The sequence below is a fragment of the Anolis carolinensis genome, chromosome 3, assembly GCF_035594765.1.
Source record: "Anolis carolinensis isolate JA03-04 chromosome 3, rAnoCar3.1.pri, whole genome shotgun sequence".
In the NCBI taxonomy this organism is placed as follows: Eukaryota; Metazoa; Chordata; class Lepidosauria; order Squamata; family Dactyloidae; genus Anolis; species Anolis carolinensis.
The window spans coordinates 107,034,732-107,057,352 of record NC_085843.1 but is presented as its reverse complement, the minus strand read 5'-3'; the positions used below and the strand labels follow the sequence as shown (position 1 = coordinate 107,057,352).

Here is a 22,621-nt window from a genome sequence, read left to right as displayed (position 1 = left end):
CTTCTCGTGAGAATCTTTGGGGAGTCTCACATCTGGTCTCAGAGTTTAGCTTTCGGTTCTGATTCCCAGAGAACTGCTTCGGCGGGAAAGTTAGACTCTATTTAGGTGTTTTACCCGCGTAGTAACTTCGCGGAGTCAATTCGTCAGCCTACGGAGCGAGTTGTGTCTGGACAGCGCGCTCCGATTCAAGCCTCGCTCCTGCTCAAGCCTTGCCCTGCTTTCCAGCCTTCGCCTTGCTTCCCAGCCTTGTTTACCAACGGACTTCGCCTTGTTGCCCAGGACCAATCCTTGCCTTGTATCACGGATTTTACCAAGTTATTCCACGGACCTTGTTCTTGTTCCTAGTTACCTTGTTCCACGTTTTAAGCCTTGTTTCAAGTATCAAGTTATTTCCTAGCCTTGCTCAAGTTTATGGACTAAAGGACTTGTCATCTCCCCTCACTTTGCCTGGCAAAGTGAGTGTTTCGGTTATTGGATTACAACTTTGGACCTTAATATTTCATATTGGACATCGCTTTTTTGGACTAATTTGGACCTTTCTTGAAAGGTCTGCTTTTGGACTATTTCATATACTTGCTTTTATTAACTTTATATATTCCTTCAATAAAGATATTAGTTAGATTCTGGCCTCTGTGTTTGGTTATTGGTGCCTTTGCAACCTGGGTCGTGACAGTTTGACTCCGCCACCCATAAGCACCAATTAACCAAGGCCAGAATGTCTACCGGAACCGTGCCGGGTGGGCAGCCGCTTACCTACACCATCGACAAGGATGAGGTGGATCGCATCCGCGACAGACTCAACGCCCAGGATGGAGAAATAAAGGGCTTGCGGGAGCGCGGAATCCGCCTCCCGGCCATGGCGTTGCCTACCAAGTTTACTGGAGAAGCTTCTAAGGTTCATGTTTTCCGTCGCCAATGTCAAGCTTATCTAGAGGCCCGTGATGCCGAGTTTCCCCAAGAAGACATCAAAGTGGCGTGGGTTTACAGTCTTCTAGACGGGCCAGCGGCCAATTGGGCGACGGCACTGTTCGACCAAGCCTCTCCACACCTAAGATCAGCGCAACACTTCTTGGACCACCTCAAGGAGACTTGGGGAATCGAGGACAATTTGGAGGCAGCCTGTCACAAACTCCGTCGCCTATTCCAAGGAGACAGACCAATGTCTCAGTATATAGCCGAGTTCCGAGTGCTGGCCCACAACACCGGCTGGAACGATGTAGCCCTCAGAGGACAATTCCGGGAGGGTCTCAACATTGAAATGCTGGAAGAAATCTCCAAGGTGGATCCTCCCCAGACCCTCGAGGCACTCATTGATCAATGTTTACGGGCTGAAGTCATGATTGCCAACAGGAAACAGTGGGTTCGAGGCCAGGGCAGTAGAGCCGGGGCAAAACCCCCCGCTCCCACCAGCGTTCAGCCACGTCCAGTGTGGAGACCCCCACCGCCAACCCCATACCCCAGAGGAGGCGAGGAGGTGCCGATGCAGTTGGGCAATGTGCGTCCCAGACTGGATGCCGCCGAGAAGGCCCGTCGTCAACGCTTTAACCTCTGTTGGTACTGCGGGAATGGGGGCCACTTCGCCAGAGAGTGCCCAGCCAAAGGGAAGCCTGCCGCCCGTCTTGCGGCGGCGTCCTCCACGGAGACGAAGGCGTCTGAGCCGACTGGCACACAGCCGGCGGGGGAAGCCAACGACCGGGTGTAGAGAGGCTCGCCAACCCGGTCAAAAAATCTATTCAAGAGCCGCCAACCGGGGTCCTGTTCCTTCTCGTGGTCACATTATGGTCAGCAAAAAGGGGACCCGTCATGATCCACGCCATGATAGACTCTGGAGCTACCAACAATTTCATTGATAGAGAGTATGCCGATTCTCTGGGATTACAATATCATGATTTCAAGAATGCCCGTGTGGTGCAAGCCATAGACGGCCGCCCCCTCAAGACGGGCCCCGTAAGTCAGTGGTCGGAACCCACCAGGATGTGGATAAGGGAACATATGGAAGAGATTTCCTTCTTTGTTACCGAGGTTCCCCATTTCCCTGTGATTTTGGGAATCCCATGGCTGACTCTCCACGACCCTAACATCTCCTGGTCCAACAGAGAACTGCAGTTTGCTTCACCGTATTGCCAAAACCATTGCCTCGTAGCCAAGGTCTGCCATGCCACAGACACCGAGCCCATCATCACCTTGCCAAAGAAGTACTCCGAGTATTGGGATGTATTCAATGAGAAAGAAGCCGAAAAATTACCCCCACATAGACCTTATGACTGTGCCATTGACTTGGTGGAGGGGGCCCCGATCCCGCGAGGGCATCTCTACTCCCTGACCGAACCAGAGCAAGAAGCTCTCAGGGAATTCATAGAGACAAACCTTCGCAAGGGATTCATCAGACCCTCTCAATCCCCAGCCGCCTCCCCAGTGATGTTTGTGAAGAAGAAGTCAGGGGAACTACGCTTGGTGGTGGACTACAGAGCATTGAACAATATCACCAAGCGGAACAGCTATCCCCTGCCCTTAATCTCGGATCTACTGGATCGGCTTCGAGGAGCCAAGGTTTACACCAAGCTGGATCTTCGGGGGGCTTACAACTTAGTTCGCATCAGGGAAGGGGACGAGTGGAAGACCGCCTTCCAGACCAAATTCGGATTATTCGAGTCCCGAGTTATGAATTTCGGTTTATGCGGAGCTCCCGCAACGTTCCAGCATTTTGTCAATGACATTTTTCAGGACTATCTAGACAGGTTCTTGATAATCTACCTGGACGATTTTTTGGTGTTTTCTAGATCACAATCAGAACATGAGAACCACGTCAAAATGGTGTTACAACGACTGCGGGATCATGGACTTTATGCCAAGCTGGAAAAATGCGCCTTTGATCTACAAGAGGTAGATTTCCTTGGTTACCGTATCTCGCCTCTAGGGCTTTCCATGGATCCAGCCAAGGTTTCAGCAGTATTGGAATGGCGGGCGCCAACTAACAAGAAAGAGGTGCAGCGTTTCTTGGGGTTCGCGAACTATTACCGCAAGTTCATTCCAGATTTTGCCCGCTGGTCCGACCCCATCACTAGCTGCATCCGTGGAAAGCAGCCTTTCAGCTGGACTGATCAAGCAGAGAAAGGGTTCCAGCAACTAAAGAAACTATTCACCTCCCAGCCAATTCTACAGCACCCAAATCCTGGAACCCCTTTTGTTGTGCAAGCGGACGCCTCTGATGTGGCAATTGGGGCTGTACTCTTACAACCGGTGGGAGATCACCTCCATCCCTGTGCCTTTTACTCTCGTCAACTAACCACACCAGAGAGGAATTACACCATTTGGGAAAAAGAACTACTGGCCATAAAGGCAGCCTTTGAAACTTGGAGACATTGGCTAGAAGGGGCCAAATTTCCCATTGAAGTCCATACTGATCATCGTAATCTAGAACATCTAAGAACTGCCCGCAAACTGAATCAGAGGCAGCAACGTTGGGCTTTATTCTTCGAACGTTTCAACTTCCAGATTCATTACGTGACCCCAGCCCAGACCAAGCAAGCAGACGCCCTGTCACGTAAACCGGAATACGCTGCAGGACGTAAGGAGACCTTTGAATCCCAACTATTACAACCCGAGAACTTTGCCACGCTAACAGTGGGGAACACCAAATCCATTTCCATTGGATCAACTTCCTCTACTCCAGGACCCATCTGTGCTCAAGAAATCAGGGCTAGTCAGCAAGCAGATGCCTGGGCGCAGGACCAACTTCGCCAAGGTCTGCATTTTCCCTTTTCGCTTAAAGATGGGCTGCTTTGCTATAGAAATCATGTTTATATCCCACCCGGACCGGGCAGGGAAAAAGCGCTTCGTCTGTGTCATGACTGCAAACCAGCAGGACACTTCGGACTATTTAAAACCATGCATCTGATCCTAAGGGATTTTTGGTGGCCCAAGATCCGCAAGGATGTGGAAAAATATGTCAACACCTGCCCAGTATGTCAGCGCTCCAAGATAAGAAGGGAGAAGCCCTCAGGGCTTTTACACCCCCTTCCTACCCCATCTCGCCCATGGGAAATAATTTCTGCGGATTTCATCACTGACCTACCACCTTCCTGTGGATTCACCACGATCTTAGTGGTGGTGGACCTTTTCACCAAGTTAACCCATTTCATTCCCTGCGAAGGCCTCCCCACGGCCAAAGAGACCGCGGATCTATTCCTTCAACATGTTTTCAGACTACATGGATTGCCCAAGAGTTTAGTCACAGACCGTGGATCTCAATTCACCTCTCGTTTTTGGAAGGCACTACAAAAACTATTGGGCATAGACTCTCGCTTATCTTCAGCTCATCATCCCCAAACAGATGGGCAAACGGAGCGCACCAATGCCACTTTAGAGCAGTATCTTCGCTGTTATGTAAATTACCAACAGGACAATTGGGCTTCTCTGTTACCACTGTCAGAGTTTGCCTACAACAATGGAGTTCAAGCTTCTACAAAAGAAACGCCGTTCTTTGCAAACTACGGCTTCCATCCACGTTTCTTTCCCCCTGTCATTGAAACTTCAGAAGTTCCCGCAGCAGAGGATTGGCTGCAGGAACTCACAGCGGTGCAACAACTTTTGCTCCAGCAACTGGACCAAGCCAAGGAGGACTATAAACGCCACGCTGACAAACACCGCCAGCCAGGCCCTGAAATCAAGGTAGGAGAACGGGTTTTTCTGTCCACTCGCTTTCTGCCCTCCCACCGCCCTTGCCGGAAGTTAGATGCCCGTTTCATTGGCCCCTATCCAGTGGTGGCGCAATTAAACCCCGTGACTTTCAAACTCCAACTGCCGCGTTCAATGCGCATTCACCCAGTGTTTCACCGTTCCCTGCTCCTTCCGGCGGATGGTGTGCGTCCTGATACAGACCAACCGGCCCCCCCTCCTGTTTTGATGAATGGGGAGGAGGAGTTCGAGGTTGAGGACATTTTGGATTCTCGCTTTCATCGCCGCCGCCTACAATATCTCATTGACTGGGTGGGTTTTGGCCCTGAGGAACGCTCTTGGGAAGACGCCTCCACAGTCCATGCTCCTGATCTAACCCGCCGCTTTCATCAAACCTATCCCGCCAAGCCGCGACCTCGCGCCTCGGGGAGAGGGCCCCAGTTTGGGAGGGGCCTTGAGGAGGGGGATAGTGTGATGACCCATGGGCCTTGTAGTCCTGCTCAGGACATTGTAATTCCTGATGAGGAGGAAAACTTGGGTTTTTTACCTTCCCAGTCAGAACTGGATTCCCCTCAGCCAGATCTTTCCCAGGCAGATCTGGGAACCTTGCACCTGCAAGAAAGTTGTCTCCCAGAAGTATGTCAAACAACCCCAGAGCCTACTTCTCCCGTGTTCTTGCGCCGGGAGTTTTGTAAACAACAGAGAAGTTTGGAATCAGCTTCGCGCAGGAGTGCGAGGATTGCAGCTAAGAATGTGGCCAATTAAGACTGCTTCTCGTGAGAATCTTTGGGGAGTCTCACATCTGGTCTCAGAGTTTAGCTTTCGGTTCTGATTCCCAGAGAACTGCTTCGGCGGGAAAGTTAGACTCTATTTAGGTGTTTTACCCGCGTAGTAACTTCGCGGAGTCAATTCGTCAGCCTACGGAGCGAGTTGTGTCTGGACAGCGCGCTCCGATTCAAGCCTCGCTCCTGCTCAAGCCTTGCCCTGCTTTCCAGCCTTCGCCTTGCTTCCCAGCCTTGTTTACCAACGGACTTCGCCTTGTTGCCCAGGACCAATCCTTGCCTTGTATCACGGATTTTACCAAGTTATTCCACGGACCTTGTTCTTGTTCCTAGTTACCTTGTTCCACGTTTTAAGCCTTGTTTCAAGTATCAAGTTATTTCCTAGCCTTGCTCAAGTTTATGGACTAAAGGACTTGTCATCTCCCCTCACTTTGCCTGGCAAAGTGAGTGTTTCGGTTATTGGATTACAACTTTGGACCTTAATATTTCATATTGGACATCGCTTTTTTGGACTAATTTGGACCTTTCTTGAAAGGTCTGCTTTTGGACTATTTCATATACTTGCTTTTATTAACTTTATATATTCCTTCAATAAAGATATTAGTTAGATTCTGGCCTCTGTGTTTGGTTATTGGTGCCTTTGCAACCTGGGTCGTGACAGCATGCTTCATTGCTACTATCAACATAACATGATCTTATATTTTTATATTGCATGGGTTTATTTATGAGGAAGGCATAGGAACAGACATTTTAGTATATATATTATTGTATTAGTTAGAGGTATTTGTGTGACCTCCAAAGTATATTTTTAAGACCAACTATACTTAATTTAAGTTCTTGTTTGCTTAAAATTTTGCTTGTACAGTATCTATTTAACACAGTGGCTCTCAACCTGTGGGGCCCCAGGTTGCCAGTTTACCAGCGGTTAGGATTTTTGGGATTTGGCGGCCAAAACATCTGGGGACCCACAGGTTGAGAACCACTGCTCTACAGAACCATGCATTGATTGGCACAGTACCTATCCTTCCATTTGTTGTCCATGGGTTTGGAGAGGTTTCGAATTAAAGTATCTCTTAATGGAAATGCTTGGAACCAGACGTGATTTGGATACCATTTTTTTTTTTTGGATTTTGAAATACCCGTACTTACATATATAATGAGATACCTGAGCTGGGACACATGTCTGAACACAACATTTGTTTATGTTTTAGATACGTTAATACAATAACCTGAAGATAATTTTACATAATGTTTTTAATATTCATGTACATAGAACCATCACAAAGCAAAGGTGTCTCTGTCTCAGCCACTAAAACAAACAACGTTAGTTTTTGGAGTATAGAGTGTCCCAACTTAAGAGTGTTTTGAGATAAGAGTGGTTGCTTGGTCTGGTTTTGCTTTTACATAGGAGCAGCATTTTGAGTTAACAACTAGCGCGAGAGGGAGCACAAGAGTGCAAGGCTTTAGGGCTTCAATGGAACATCCTACGTGACTCATGCTCTTTTCTGCTTTGGGAGATTGTTGTCTGTTTTGCTCTTTTCTGCTTTGAGGAACTTTGGGTTACTTGATTTTGTGGGTGTTTTTTTTAAAAAAATCCTGATATGTTTAGCTTCATGAAGAGAGAGGGAGAGAGAGCAAGAGAGGGAGGGAGGCTGGAATGAGTACGGTATGAACAAAATGATGTTTCCGCCTCTTTACTTTGTGCTTCCTTACCATAACTTTGTGCTTCTACCATTTTACTCTTCCTTTCTTGTTCCAGGTTTTGCCTTGATGTTATACTGGCCATCACACATTTTGTTGCCTCAAAGGCATCAATGTATTTTAATATCAAATTTGAAATTCTGTATATGTATTGCTTTACTGCTACTAAAAGTAGTTGTTTTCTTACTGTGCTTGCCTGTCTTTGCTTTTCTTTACAATATAAGATTGCAATTATGTTATGTTGAAACTTATTTTGTAATATGTATCCGCACCCCTCTGTTTTTGTCTACTTTTAACTTGCAAAATTCTGACATTTCTGGTGGTATATATTACTTCATCCATTACCACAGGATAGTTGAAACAACCCCATGGCATATAGGAACAGATTTCACACAGTTATGATCCATAGAAAGAAGACCCAACAAGCAAGTATAACAGTGGATACTTTGAAAGGCCTTTGGGAATTAATAACCACATTTTTCAGGAGGAAAAAGCATCTAATATCTATTCCTTCTCACTAAATATGACTGCCAACCCTTACACAAGATTGCTATATTTATCACTTGGAAAAATATGGTTATGCATAACTCAAAATGAAAATATGAGTTTTGAAAAAATATCAAATTTACACAAGCATATAGGAGTTTCCATTCTCTGCTTCAAAAAATAGAATGAAAGTACAATGTTATTAATTTAAAAATGGAGCCCCCAGATGGCATAGTGGACTAAGTGACTTGAAGGTTGGGTTGCTGACCTGAAAGCTGCCAGGTTCGAATCCCACCTGGGGAGAGTGTGGATGAGCTCCCTCTATCAGCTCCAGCTCCATGCGGGGACACAAGAGAAGCCTCTCACAAGGATGGTAAAAACATCAAAACATCTGGGCGTCCCCTGGGCAACGTCCTTGCAGACGGCCAATTCTCTCACTCCAGAAGCAACTCCGGTTGCTCCTGACACGAAAAAAAAAAATTAAAAATACTGTTGGAAATTAACACTATCATAGTTTGTATATCTAATTAATTCATCAGAACTCCACCAGTAGACACATGTGTTGACATATGTTGAGAAAAAGAAAGTGTTAATCCCTTCTGTATTTCACTCTGATAATATTAAATATTCAGAAGGATGGAACAACCTCTTGAACACTGGAGGTGGAGAAATCCTTACATTTATGGATTGGTAACTCAAGATTCATAACAAATATCATGAGAACACATAAAACATAACCTGGGAGAATGAAGAAATGAATTTGAGGAAGGAAAATTCAGGGACACCTTCATTACATGAACTCAGAAACATCTTGATCAGGGACTCTTTCACACCGCAGTTATAGCACTATGATTCTACTTTCATTTAAATGGTCCTGTTCTATAAAATCCTATGATTTGTAGCTGGATGAGGCATCACAGCTCTCTGGCTCAGAGTTGAAATATTTTTCTTTAAACTGTCAATCTAAGGATTACAAAGGATGGAGCTGTTACAGTTATAGTGGAATCATAGTGCTACAATCAATTATGTCATGTGAAAGGTCTCTAGATTTACGTATCTCCACATTAAATTGTTCAGGGTTTTTTTTACAACCCAAAGATGTCTGGATTAGTTCTTTCTAGCAAGTAACTGAATGTTAGAATTGAACATTAAAATAGAAAAACTGAAACTGATGAAGCTTACAATCTGATCAGAAATGGATGATTCACTTCTTTCAAGACCGATTTTTCATTGTGCACATGCTGTTCTTGTTTTAGTCGAATGACATCTGGAATGCTCATTACTTTCAATGCAAAGTAGGTTTTGGCTGATTTCTCTTTCACCAGATGAACCCGCCCAAAAGTACCTGTTCCTGAAAATTAAAGAGAAAAAATATTTTTGGAAGAACATGCTGTGGTAAGAATGTATAAGTAATGTACAAAAGCAACAAATGATTATAAAAAACCAACTGACAGATACTGAACATTTCTATATAATTAGAGTCTTAATAGTATCTTTAATAGCTAACCTTATTACCAGCTTCAGCTGATACCTCAGCTGCTCCCCTTCCTAGAGTTGGAAGACCTAAAGATGGTAGTGCACACCTGGTAACCTGAGGAAGTCTTTCTCTCAGTATCTTTGAATATTGATCAAGAGTAGCATGGCTGTGTCTTTGAATTTTAATGTCTAAAGAGTTCGCAAAAATACTTCCATTTCTGACTCACTACCATATATAATGCTGTGCAAAAATATTCACACCCACCCTCGGTATTTATTTAAATATTTATATCCTGCCTTCTTCCTTAGGATGTAAGGACAGTGTACCACAAAACCAATGTGACTAATTTAAAACAACATTAGCAATAACATCATTTTAAAAGGCTGAACACATATTAAATAACAAGTTTAGTAAAAGGTAAAGGTTTCCCCTGACGTTAAGTCCAGTCGTGACCGACTCTGGGGGTTGGTGCTCATCTCCATTTCTAAGCCCAAGAGCTGGCATTGTCCATAGACACCTCCAAGATCATGTGGCCGGCATGACTGCATGGAGCGCCATTACCTTCCCATTGGAGCGGTACCTATTGATCTACCCACATTTGCATGTTTTTGAACTGCTAGGTTGGCAGGAGCTGGGGCTAACATCGGGCGCTCATTCCACTCCTGGGATTTGAACCTGGCACCTTTTGATCCGCAAGTTCAGCAGCTCAGGGCTTTAACACACTGTGCCACCAGGTGATTATGTGAAATTACGTGAAATTATTAAACAAGTTTAACAGATTAAAATTGGTTAAAATAATTTGAAATGATGTAAAACCATTTTGTTGTTTTAACATCCTGAACTGTACTGAAATGAATTCATTTGGCATTGCTACCACTTGATTATGGAAGACACTAAAAGTGCAAAATATTTTAGCACAAAAGTTAAATTAACAAAATAAAAGGGCCCTCTTGATTATGTAAGTATTCACAATTTTTGTAGTGAAATGCTTAAACAAGTTTTGATGTATTCCATTGCAGTATTTTAAAACAAGAACCTGAATGTCTTAGAATGAGCCAGACCACAGTCTCATTTAGAGTTCATGGATAAGTTCTCTTATCCACAGATTCAATGTCCAATTTCACTTACTTCATTTATTATATTTGGCCTGGAAGCATGCCGTAGAATTACACTGGAACCTCTAGAGTAGGAGTTCTCAAATCTTTTCAGCCGTGGAGCCCTTTTGAAGCAAAAAGTTCTTGTGGAGCCCCAAGAAATGTTTATATATCATATCATATCATATCATATCATATATAATGTATGTGTGTATATATGTATATATATATGTATAGGAGCCCCCGGTGGCTCGGAGGATTAAACCATTGAGCTGCTGAACTTGCTGACTGAAAGGTTGGTGGTTCAAATCCTAGGGGGCGGGTGAGCTCCTGCTGTTATCCCCAGCTTCTGCCAACCTATTAGTTTAAAAAATGTAAATGTGAGTAGATCAATAGGTACTGCTCCAATGGGAAAGTAACAGAGCTCTATGCAGTCATGCCAGCCACATGACCTTGGAGGTGTCTATGGACAATGCTGGCTCTTCGGCTTACAAATGGAGATGAGCACCAACCCGAGTCAGACACGACTAGACTTAATGTCAAATGATTTAAAAGATATAGCAATAAAGATAAAAATTCAGAACACACATTAAATATTCACATAATTTCACATAATTCCATTGTGTGCTGTATGCTTTTCCACGTTCAAACTATTACTTGATATTTCTTGATACATGCACCTTGTAAGACCTCTACGGTTATTGTTCAAAAGTGAAAAAGCAAAAGCAATATTTAAACTAGTGATTGTAGTAATCTGAAGTATGCCAAAATCCTGTTCTCTAAAGCCAGGTAGTCCCTAGGGCATATGTATCAAGGTTGAAGAACCATAAAAACCACTCCCCTCAAATATTAATTCTTAAGAATACAGAATAATTTCTTAAGCATAGCTTTGCTGTGTGTATATTACACTTCACAAATAGCACAGAGACATACTGAACACTAATAATATTTTCAGTCCTTAGCAGAAAACTGCATTTTATAAATTTGAATCAAATCCTGATTAAAGCAGTTTCATTTAACAATTATGTAGAAGTTTTACAGATCTTTTTTCAGCTAAGATTCTTCTCTCTTTACACACACAAATACAAACAATTCACAACTAGGGTTATTGCACATATTACAAGATTAAACCCTTAGCCTCATTTCACAGGTACACTTTAAAAATAAGTTTAGAGTATGATACACATTGCTGAAACAATTGTCTATATGTTAAAGTCAACCATTAAATATGGTTAAGACAATAATTTGCTCAGATTCTGTAGCTTAGACTAAATCAGTTCTAGTGACTGTCCCTCTATGAAGAGCTGCTTAAATCAGTATTAACTTGCTTATCAAAAAGCAAACAAAATAAAACACAGCCAAAGTCCTAAAATGATCACAAGCCTTCTAAATGCAAACCAATTTAACAGCAGTTGCTTCTCATGGTTTTTTTAAAAAATTAGAGCACCTTGATGAAAACAGAAAAACTGTAATCAGAAAATAGTCCCCTAACATATTTAACTATGCTATATAACCACTCTGTAAAATGCAAAATGTGATGAAATCCCTTTAACACTGATGTAATGCTGCATGAACAGACTTGTAAACAACCTTATTTTTATGGTGGGTTTGCAACACAACAGTGATTTTGCTCATTATAGTACTTGGGCATCATAACTAGAACAGCAATCTGTGCAATTCTGAATCACACTGTCTTAGTACTATAGTTCAACTTTTAATAATATAATTTTGCAAGCAAGTGTTAAACACAAGATTTCAAGATATTATGAAATCCCTATTGATCCCTATGATATATTGATGCTTTCTATTTCCTCGACAAAGGCAAGCCAAACATAACCAATCTCCCTTTGTTTTAACAAAATACAAAATAGAATGATATAAGGATCTGACAAGCCCTCAGGCAAGAGACATAGGTGAAGATGGTGAATCTGGATATGTAGCTGTGGATATTTCATTTCATGTATGTAATATCTTATTTTTGTCCCAAGATGAGGTGCAATGTGTCCTAGTCATCTATCTATGTATTGATTGATCTATCGATCAAATTTATATCCCTTCTTTTTATTAAAGTATTTGAGAAATTGCTATGACTTTGAATTCCTCTCAACATTCCTTATAAGCTGGACAGTGCCTACTTATGGTACTTGATAATGAGGCAGAAGAATGAATGACATACAACTGCAGGAAAAAGAGCTGGGCACTTAACCACTCTTCCCATTGCTCTCTAGCAACACAGAAATTGTGGTGTTCAGGCAATGGTGCACTCCTTAAGGGGTAGGATGTGGCTGGACTTTTGCTTACCATTTGGTCAGAAGACAATTCCAAATTGCACAACAACCCTCAAAGTAAATGGCAGCTATATAAACCAGGCTTACAAACATCATAAATCATAGAATCATAGAATAGCAGAGTTGGAAGAGACCTCATGGGCCATCCAGTCCAACCCCCTGCCAAGAAGCAGGAAATCGCATTCATAGCACCCCCGACAGATGGCCATCCAGCCTCTGTTTAAAAGCCTTCAAAGAAGGAGCCTCCACCACAGTCCAGGGAAGAGAGTTCCACTGCTGAACAGCCCTCACTGTGAGGAAGTTCTTCCTAATGTTCAGGTGGAATCTCCTTTCCTGTAATTTGAAGCCATTGTTCCGTGTCCTAGTTTGCAGGGCAGCAGAAAACAAGCTTGCTCCCTCCTCCCTATGACTTCCCCTCACATATTTGTACATGGCTATCATGTCTCCTCTCAGCCTTCTCTTCTGCTGGCTAAACATGCCCAGTTCTTTAAGCCTCTCCTCATAGGGCTTGTTCTCCAGACCTTTGATCATTTTAGTTGCCCTCCTCTGGACGCTTTCCAGCTTGTCAACATCTCCCTTCAACTGTGGTGCCCAGAATTGGATGCAGTATTCCAGGTGTGGTCTGACCAAGGCAGAATAGAGGGGGAGCATGACTTCCCTGGATCTAGACGCTATTCCTCTATTGATGCAGGCCAGAATCCCGTTGGCTTTCTTAGCAGCCGCATCACATTGCTGGCTCATGTTTAACTTGTTGTCCACAAGGACTCCAAGATCTTTTTCACATGTACTGCTGTCTAGCCAGGTGTCCCCCATTCTGTATCTTTGCATTCCATTTTTTCTGCCGAAGTGAAGTATCTTGCATTTGTCCCTGTTGAACTTCATTTTGTTAGTTTCGGCCCATCTCTCTAGTCTGTCAAGATCGTTTTGAATTCTGCTCCTTTCTTCTGGAGTGTTGGCTATCCCTCCCAGTTTGGTGTCATCTGCAAACTTGATGATCACGCCTTCTAACCCTTCGTCTAAGTCATTAATAAAGATGTTGAACAGAACCGGGCCCAGGACAGAACCCTGCGGCACTCCACTCGTGATTTCTTTCCAAGATGAAGACGATGCATTGGTGAGCACCCTTTGGGTTCGTTCGCTTAGCCAATTACAGATCCACCTAACTATAGTTTTGTCTAGCCCACATTTTACTAGTTTGTTTGCCAGAAGGTTGTGAGGGACTTTGTCGAAGGCCTTACTGAAATCTAGGTAGGCTACATCCACGGCATTCCCTGTATCGACCCAACTCGTAACTCTGTCGAAAAAAGAGATCAGATTAGTCTGGCATGACTTGTTTTTGGTAAATCCGTGTTGACTATTAGCAATGACTGCATCTTTTTCTAAGTGTTTCATGATCAGAAAGTCATCTCTACTTATTTTGAAAAAGGTAGTATGCTCAAATGAATTCTCTCATATCAATTACAGGCTTTGCTGGTACTGCATATAAAGTGAGAAAGGCAACTTGCTGTTTCTTTCTTAGGAACCCTGTAACGTCAAACCATGCTAGGCTCAGAGAAGGATACACTGTTTGTGACAAATCCCAAGGCAGATTTTTTTACAAGTTTTATATGTTTTGTTTGTTTGTATGCTTTGCATGTGCTACTTTTTGTATAATGTCTCCTACTAGCACTTTTCCAAATGATGGATACTAATAGACTTTCTCCAAGCATGGCTCTAATAATCTTCTAGTAAATAACAGTAGCTTTGTATGCAAAGGTTCTAGAAAGGGCTCTGCTGTGAGCAGATCTGCATTTTTCCATCTACGCCAGGCTAGGTGACTGGCTCCCTACCTATCTAGGAATGACCTGGCTACGGTGATCCAGGCGACGGTCATCTCGAGGCCCTCTACATTGGCCTTCCTCTGTCAGTGATCCGGAAACTGAAGCTGGTGCAAAATGCGGTGGCTCGTCTTCTCGCCGGGGTGCCAGTAAGGTGGCGTATCACCCCAATTCTACAACAGCTGCACTGGCTACCGATTGAGTACCGGATTACTTTCAAGATACTGGTTCTAACCTTTAAGGCCTTACATGGTTTGGGGCCGGCGTACCTGAGGGCCCGCTTATCCCCCTACCAACCCCAGAGATTACTTCGGTCCGAAGACCAAAATTTGCTTGAAGTCCCTAACATACAGACTTATCATTTGTCTTCTACTAGGCAGAGAGCCTTCTCGATTGTAGCCCCTCACTTATGGAATGCCTTGCCAGTTGAAACTTGAACTATCCGAGACCTACTTGCCTTTCGGAAAGCTTGCAAAACCTTGCTCTTCCGACAAGCTTTCAATGGGTGAAAAACTCGGGACTATGTCTGTTTTTATTGTTGTTTTTATTGTTATTTTAAAGCTAAGTGTATTGTTTTAATCTATTTCTGTAAACTGCTCCGAGCCAAACTGGGAGTAGCGGTATACAAGTCTAATAAATAATAAATAAACAATTTGACAGATTATTCCACAAATGTGGCACAAATTCCACACTTTTCTCTTTAAAAATCCAGTCAATTTCATTCAAACCTATGTCCCTCTGAGGAAAATGAATCAAGGAAGTTATTAAATCTGCTAATAACAAAGTTGACATTGTAATATCTAACAAGAAACAATAGTCGTTTACACACCTTTCATAACTTGAGGTTTTAATTATATACTTGTGAAACCCACAAACATTAATTTCATTTTGTATTTGCAGAAGATTCCGCATTAAATACATTTAAACATGCCACAACAATTTAAGGTAAGTGACAGCATTGCTACTTATGGAAAAACGGAAGAGAATAACTTTGTAAGCATTTTGTGTGCCCATTCTTCACCATCCTTTTTTGTTCCAGAGCCTCAAGGTGTTCTCTTGAGTTTTTAGGATATTCTTTTGCAGGACTCAGCACTTAAATAAGAATGATAACTTGCAAGCTACTGAGACAAATCTATGCTACAGGGCAGCATAGAAATATGATAAAACAACTGCAGGAAGTGTACAAACCAATGTTTGCTGCACCTCATATCATAATAACCTACTTTGAAAAGGTTTATGTTTATAAAATAGCATGTTATTAAAACATTAATTTCTAATTGTTAAGATCATTATGCTTTATGACTGTCTTCTTGCTGAAAGATGTCTTTCCAAAACTGTATCAGGATATTACCACTGAAGAAACATATAGGAAAGAACCCTATTTGAACATGTGTTGTCGAAGGCTTTCATGGCCGGGATCACAGGGTTGTTGTATGTCTTTCGGGCTGTGTGGCCATGTTCCAGAAGCATTCTCTCCTGACGTTTCGCCCACATCTATGGCAGGCATCCTCAGAGGTTGTGAGGTATGGAGAAAAGTTTTCTCCATACCTCACAACCTCTGAGGATGCCTGCCATAGATGTGGGCGAAACGTCAGGAGAGAATGCTTCTGGAACATGGCCACACAGCCCGAAAGACATACAACAACCCTATTTGAACACATAATATATACCTTTTATTATACATATATGAAAGGTGAAACCAGGTTCTGCTAGACCTTTTCCTACCTGTGTTTGTGTTTTCATCAGATTTTTCTAAACTAGAATTCTGTAGAACTCTGGGTTCTATCATCATTATTGTCACCACCACCACCACCACCACCACCATCATATATTTATAACTCCCATCTCACTAAAAGGTGGAAAATCTATATATAAAATCAAGGAGAAGGACAATAAAACATAACACTATAAATGTACATGAAACAAAATCCCAAACACCCCACCAGTCATTACCAATCTCAACAACCTCAGGCACAACTCAGCAGCTTAACCTGGCAAATGAAGATGGAAGTTCTTTAACTCCTTATGAAAACAAGAGAGATCTTCCTCCAGAGGTCTAAAGGAAGGCAGTTCCACAGATACAGAGCCTGGTCTTGAAAGGCTCTCAGCCCTGACAGAGCTATTTGTGTTGGCGAATCAGGCAATCATCAGTTGCCTTTGAATCTTAAACTATTAGATGGTGTATACCAGGGGTCCCCAAACTAAGGCCCGGGGGCCGGATGCGGCCCTTCAAGGTCATTTACCTGCCCCCCACCCTCAGTTTTATAATATAATATTTTTATATCATTTTAAATAATATAATATATTGTATATACATATAATATTGATAATAATGTTATAATGTTATACAATATAATACTAATAATAATGCCATATAATAATATTAATTATATGTTATATGTTATAGATTACATATAATATTACAGTATAGTGGTATAGTTCAATATAGTAATATATAATGCTAATGTGATATGCTAACAATATAATATATTGTATGTACATACAGCTGCTCTGAGTCCCCTTCGGGGTGAGAAGGGCGGGATATAAATGTAATAAATAAATGTAGTAAATGAATAAATAAATAATTTTAGACTTAAAAGATAAAGGTAAAGGTTTCCCCTGACGTTAAGTCCAGTTGTGTCCAACTCTGGGGGTTGGTGCTCATCTCCATTTCTAAGCTGAAGAGCCGGAGTTGTCCATAGACACCTCCAAGGTCACGTGGCTGGCATGACTGCATGGAATGCCGTTATTTTCCCGCCAGAGCGGTACCTATTGATCTACTCACATTTGCATGTTTCTGAACTGCTAGGTTGACAGAAGCTGGAGCTAACAGCAGGTGCTCACTCTGCTCCCCAGGTTTGAACCTGGGACTTTTCGGCCCGCAAGTTCAGCAGCTCAGTGCTTTAACACACTGAGCCACCGGAGGCTCCAATTTTAGACTTAGGCTCACCCAAAGTCTGAAATGACACAACAACAATCCTAATTAACTTAACTATCTCATTGGCCAGAAGCAGGTCCACACTTCCCATTGAAATCCTGATAGGTTTATGTTGGTTACAATTGTTTTCATTTTTAAATATTGTATAGTTCTTTCATTGTTGTTTTTGTTTTGCACTACAAATAAGACATGTGCAGTGTGCATACCCTGTTTTCCCTAAAATAAGACATCCCCAGAATATAAGACCTAGTAGAGGTTTTGCTGAATTGCTAAATATAAGGCCTCCCCCGAAAGTAAGACCTAGCAAAGTTTTTGTTTGGAAGCATGCCTGCCAAACAGAACACCAGAGTATGCAGGATCAGTAAATGTACCTACCATAGAGTATTGTACATGGAAATAATGGTAGTAACAAGAAATTCTTGATAGGATTCAGTTTGTCTGGTTATGCTGGTTTGTGATGACAACTACTGTACAGGATATAATAAATGTTCATTTTTTTGTTTAACAATAAATTCTTCTTCATGGAAAAATAAGACATCCCCTGAAAATAAGACCTAGAGCATCTTTGGGAGCAAAAATAAATATAAGACACTGTCTTATTTTCGGGGAAACACGGTAGGAACTTGTTTTTTTTTTCCCAAATGATAATTCGGCTCCTCCACAGTCTGAAGGATCGTGGACCGGCCCTCTGCTTTAAAAGTTTGAGGACCCCTGGTGTATACCATGCTAGCTGAGCTGACAGATACTGGGGGAGATTAGAGTATGGAGCTTTAAAGAACCAAAAGTTTGAAATGGGCCATGGGATAAACTAGCATCCAATGAAGAGACCTATGAGTAGAAGAGTTGTGTGAAGATTTAAAACAACTTGGATTTCATGGTTCTAAATTAAACTGGAGGAAGAAGAGAGTAGGAAGGGAAACCTGCCAGCAATCATCCAGGTGTGACAGAACCAAAACCTGATTAACTAGGGCAATCTCAATACTAAAACAAAATACACAAAATCCCCTACAGATCTTATGGATGTTCAAAAGATGGCAATCACATGCTTTTGCTGTTGCCCCAATAAAAAGGTGCAAGGACTAATGATCATCTAGCAAAACCCTGAGCTTCCTAGCAATTGAGACAAGACTGACTGTGTAAGCTGGTAACTACGGAGGAACTACTGAATGGTCAGGCTAAAACACCAAGATCAGTGTTTTATCAATACTCAGCTTAAGATAATGGTTGGATATCAAATGTAACAAGGAAGTAAGAAAATCAAAGAATACTGGAAAAATGTCCACAAGGCGTCACAATCAATACTAGGACTCAAGTTTCCTCTATCACCAGAGACATATTTATTAGGTATACCAAATGTAAAAACAAACAAGAATCAAGACAAATTACTATTTTTTATTGGAACCACAGCAAGACTAGTTGTAGCTAGAATATGGAATCAAAAGGAGGTACCGTCCATCAACGATTGGATTTTAAAACTGTTAGATCTATATATATAAAAGAGTGATGGCATCACGGCAATTCACAAAACAACAAAAATACAGGCCCCCCAACCTCAAAATTTGACAACACAACCCATCATCCACGCCTCAAGGTTGATACAACAAAAAGAAAAGAAAAATAAAGTCCTAATTAGAGGGAGAGCAATAATTTTTTTTATCCAATTGCTGCCAGTTTAGAGGGCTAATCTCTGCCCACTTGGTTGCCTAGCAACCAAGGGACAGCCAGGTTTCAGTTAGGGGACAGGCAGATTTAGGCCTCACTTAGACTTCTTCCACAGATTATCTAATTTGCACTGGATTATATGGCAGTGTAGTAGGCTTGCTCAAATAATTCGATTTCCCTGTTACCCGTTATTAATTCGTTATTTTCGTTTGTTTTGAAGCAATATACGACCTTGATTGTCCACACGTCTGGATATTGCGGTTTCGAATCGCGAGAGGCCGTTTTTTGTTATGTCGTCGTTTTTTTCGTTAGGAAAAAACAGCTTTTGCAAATCACCCAAACTCCCACCATTCAGGCCCTTTCCTTTTGCCCCTCAGCAAAAGGGGCGTCACGGGCTCAGCCAATGGGAGGGGGCGAGGGGGAAGGAGGCCGAGGAGGAGGAGGAAGACGGAGGGGGGAAATGGCCGCCGCCGCCTCGCCTCAGCTCAGGCCTGGTGTCTCTCTGTGAGGCGGGAAGGCGGCGGATGGAGCCGGGAATGGAGAGACCGAGAGAGACAGAGAGGGGCCCGGCGGTGAGGTTTTGACATCTGTGCGAAGCTAGGCAAGTGGGGTTTATATATCTGTGGAAGGTCCAGGGTGGGAGAAAGAACTCTTGTCTGTGGGAGGCAAGTGTGAATGTTGCAATTGGTCACCTTGATTAGCATTGAATAGCCTTGCAGCTTCAAAGCCTGGCTGCTTCCTACCTGGGGGAATCCTTTGTTGGGAGGTATTAGCTGGCCCTGATTGTTTCCTATCTGGAATTCCCATTTTCTGGTTGTTGTTCTTTTACTGTCCTGATTTTAGCTTTTCTGTAGCTAAAAATGCATATAAAATTGATTCTATAGGGAGGATAAATGATTGGATTTCAACTCCTACAGCTTGGCTTTCTCTGCCAATAATGGTACCCATCTTGGATATTGTAAGGGATTTATTATTATTATTATTATTATTATTATTATTATTATTAGACCTTGCTCCCAGGAAGGTGCCTTCGCTGTGGCTGCCAACTTATCTATCTATCTACCTTTCCACATATTCTCCACATTGTGTGTATGTGTATGTATATTATATATACATGAGCCCCGATGGTGAAGTGTGTTAAAGCACTGAGCTGCTGAACTTGCAGACCGAAAGGTCCCAGGTTCAAATCCCGGGAGCAGAGTGAGTGCCCGCTGTTAGCTCCAGCTTCTGCCAACCTAGCAGCTTGAAAACATGCCAATGTGAGTAGATCAATAGGTACCGCTCTGGCGGGAAGGTAATGGCACTCCATGTAGTCATGCCGGCCACATGACCTTGGAGGTGTCTATGGACAACACTGGCTCTTGGGCTTAGAAATGGAGATGAGCACCAACCCCCAGAGTCAGACATGACTGAACTTAACGTCAAGGGATACCTTTACCTTTACCTATACACACACACACACAAACACACACACACATATGCAGGGACTATATATATATACACAGTATATATCACACACACACCAATTTAACAAAGTTTCAGCCACAAAAACAAAGTTTCTGAAGTAGAACAATGACTTTCACAGTAAAGACAACCCAATTTAACAGGAAATAAGACTTTCAAACCAGGAACAGATTTCTGCAATTATTAAAAAATGGTTTATTATAAAAGCTATGAAAATTCGCCAAAACTCAGAGGATAAGGGAAACGTTCCAAATTTTGGTGAGCTATCAGTGTTAAATGTGTTCTACCACTGTACCAAGTTTGAAGAAGATCACTAAAAAAATGAGGGTGGGAGAGTCCTGTAAAGTCCTCTCCCTCTGTGCTGTTTTTGGGAATTGCGCATGCGCGTCCGCCATTAACGAATTAATTTAGAAAATAACGAATTTTCGTTAATTTCAAAAATTTTTGGGGGCAACATTCGGAAATACCTTCAAAAACGAAACGCTGCCCCCCTCTACTTTTGCAACGAGTTTAGAATCAAATTTTTCGTGGATCGATCAAGCCTACAGTGTAGACTCAAGGCCCTTCAACACAGCTATATAACCCATTTATAATCTTATATTATCTGCTTTGCACTGGATTATCTTGACTCCACACTGCCATATAATCCACTTCAGTGTGCATTTTATACAGCTGTGAAGAAGGGGCCTCATATAATCCAGTTCTAAGCAGATAATTTAAGATTATCTATATACAGTAGAGTCTCACTTATCCAACGTAAACAGGCCGGCAGGATAAGTGAATATGTTGGATAATAAGAAGGGATTCAGGAAAAGCCAATTAAACATCAAATTAGGTAATCGTTATACAAATTAAGCACCAAAACATCATATTATACAACAAATTTGACAGAAAAAGTAGTTTCATGCGCAGTAATGCTATGTAGTATTTACAGTAGAGTCTCACTTATCCAACACTCGCTTATCCAACGTTCTGGATTATCCAACGCATTTTTGTAGTCAATGCTTTCAATATATCGTGATATTTTGGTGCTAAATTCATAAATACAGTAATTACTATATAGCATTACTGTGTACTGAACTACTTTTCTGACAAATTTGTTGTCTAACATGATGTTTTGGTGCTTAATTTGTAAAATCATAACTTAATTTGATGTTTAATAGGGTTATCCTTAATTCCTCATTATCCAACATATTCACTTATCCAATGTTCTGCCGGCCCTTTTATGTTGGATAAGTGAGACTCTACTGTACTGTATTTACAAATTTACCACTAAAATATCACAATGAATTTAAAACACTGACTACAAAAACATTGATTATGAAAAGGCAGACTGCGTTGGATAATCCAGAACATTGTATAAGCGAATGTTGGATAAGTGAGATTCTTCTTTAATATGAAATAATTACTGGGATAGAATAATGCAGAACAATATAATCTCTAAAACCAGGACAGTAAATAAACAGGGGAATTCCACACAGGAAACAATCGGGGCCAGCTAACACCTCCCAACAAAGTATTCCCATCATCAAAGTCTGGCAAATCGTGTTTTCTCAGGGCCACAGACAGTAGAAGCACATAAAATATCGCAAACAACACCACTCTGAAAACAAGGGAATTCCAGACAGGAAACAATCAGGGCCAGCTAACACCTCCCAACAAAGTATTCCCATCATCAAAGTCTGGAAGATCCTCTGTTTTCTCAGGGCCACAGACAGTAGAAGCACATAAAATATCGCAAACAACACCACTCTGAAAACAAGGGAATTCCAGACAGGAAACAATCAGGGCCAGCTAACACCTCCCAACAAAAAATTCACTCAGGGAGGAAACAGCCAGACTTTAAAGCTGCAAGGCCATTACATCCTAATCATTTTTCCTAATTGCAGCATTCATACTTGCCTCCAACAAACAAAAAAAACCAATCAGAAATATTGCATATACACAACCTTTAGGAAATAATATCCCCTGATGGCGCAGCGTGTTAAAGCGCTGAGCTGCTGAACTTCTGGACCGAAAGGCCACAGGTTTGAATTGGGGGAGCGGAGAGAGCCCCCACTGTTAGCCCCAGCTTCTGCCAACCCAGAAGTTCGAAAACATGCAAATGTGAGTGCATCAATAGGTACTGCTCCGGCGGGAAGGTAACGCCGCTCCATGTAGTCATCCCACATGACCTTGGAGGAGTCTACGGACAACGCCGGCTCTTCGGCTTAGAAAAGGAGATGAGCACCAACC

The 22,621-nt window shown here is 42.2% G+C and overlaps 1 protein-coding gene across 1 annotated transcript in view; it reads right to left on the bottom strand.

Moving 5' to 3' along the window:
- prkx (protein kinase cAMP-dependent X-linked catalytic subunit) overlaps positions 1-22,621 on the bottom strand; it is a 76,321-nt gene that overhangs the window by 29,691 nt on the left and 24,009 nt on the right. The window contains exon 2 of the mRNA XM_003218827.4: positions 8,829-8,997. Coding sequence (XP_003218875.1) covers positions 8,829-8,997 — 169 coding nt within the window. The remainder of the gene's footprint in view (positions 1-8,828; positions 8,998-22,621) is intronic.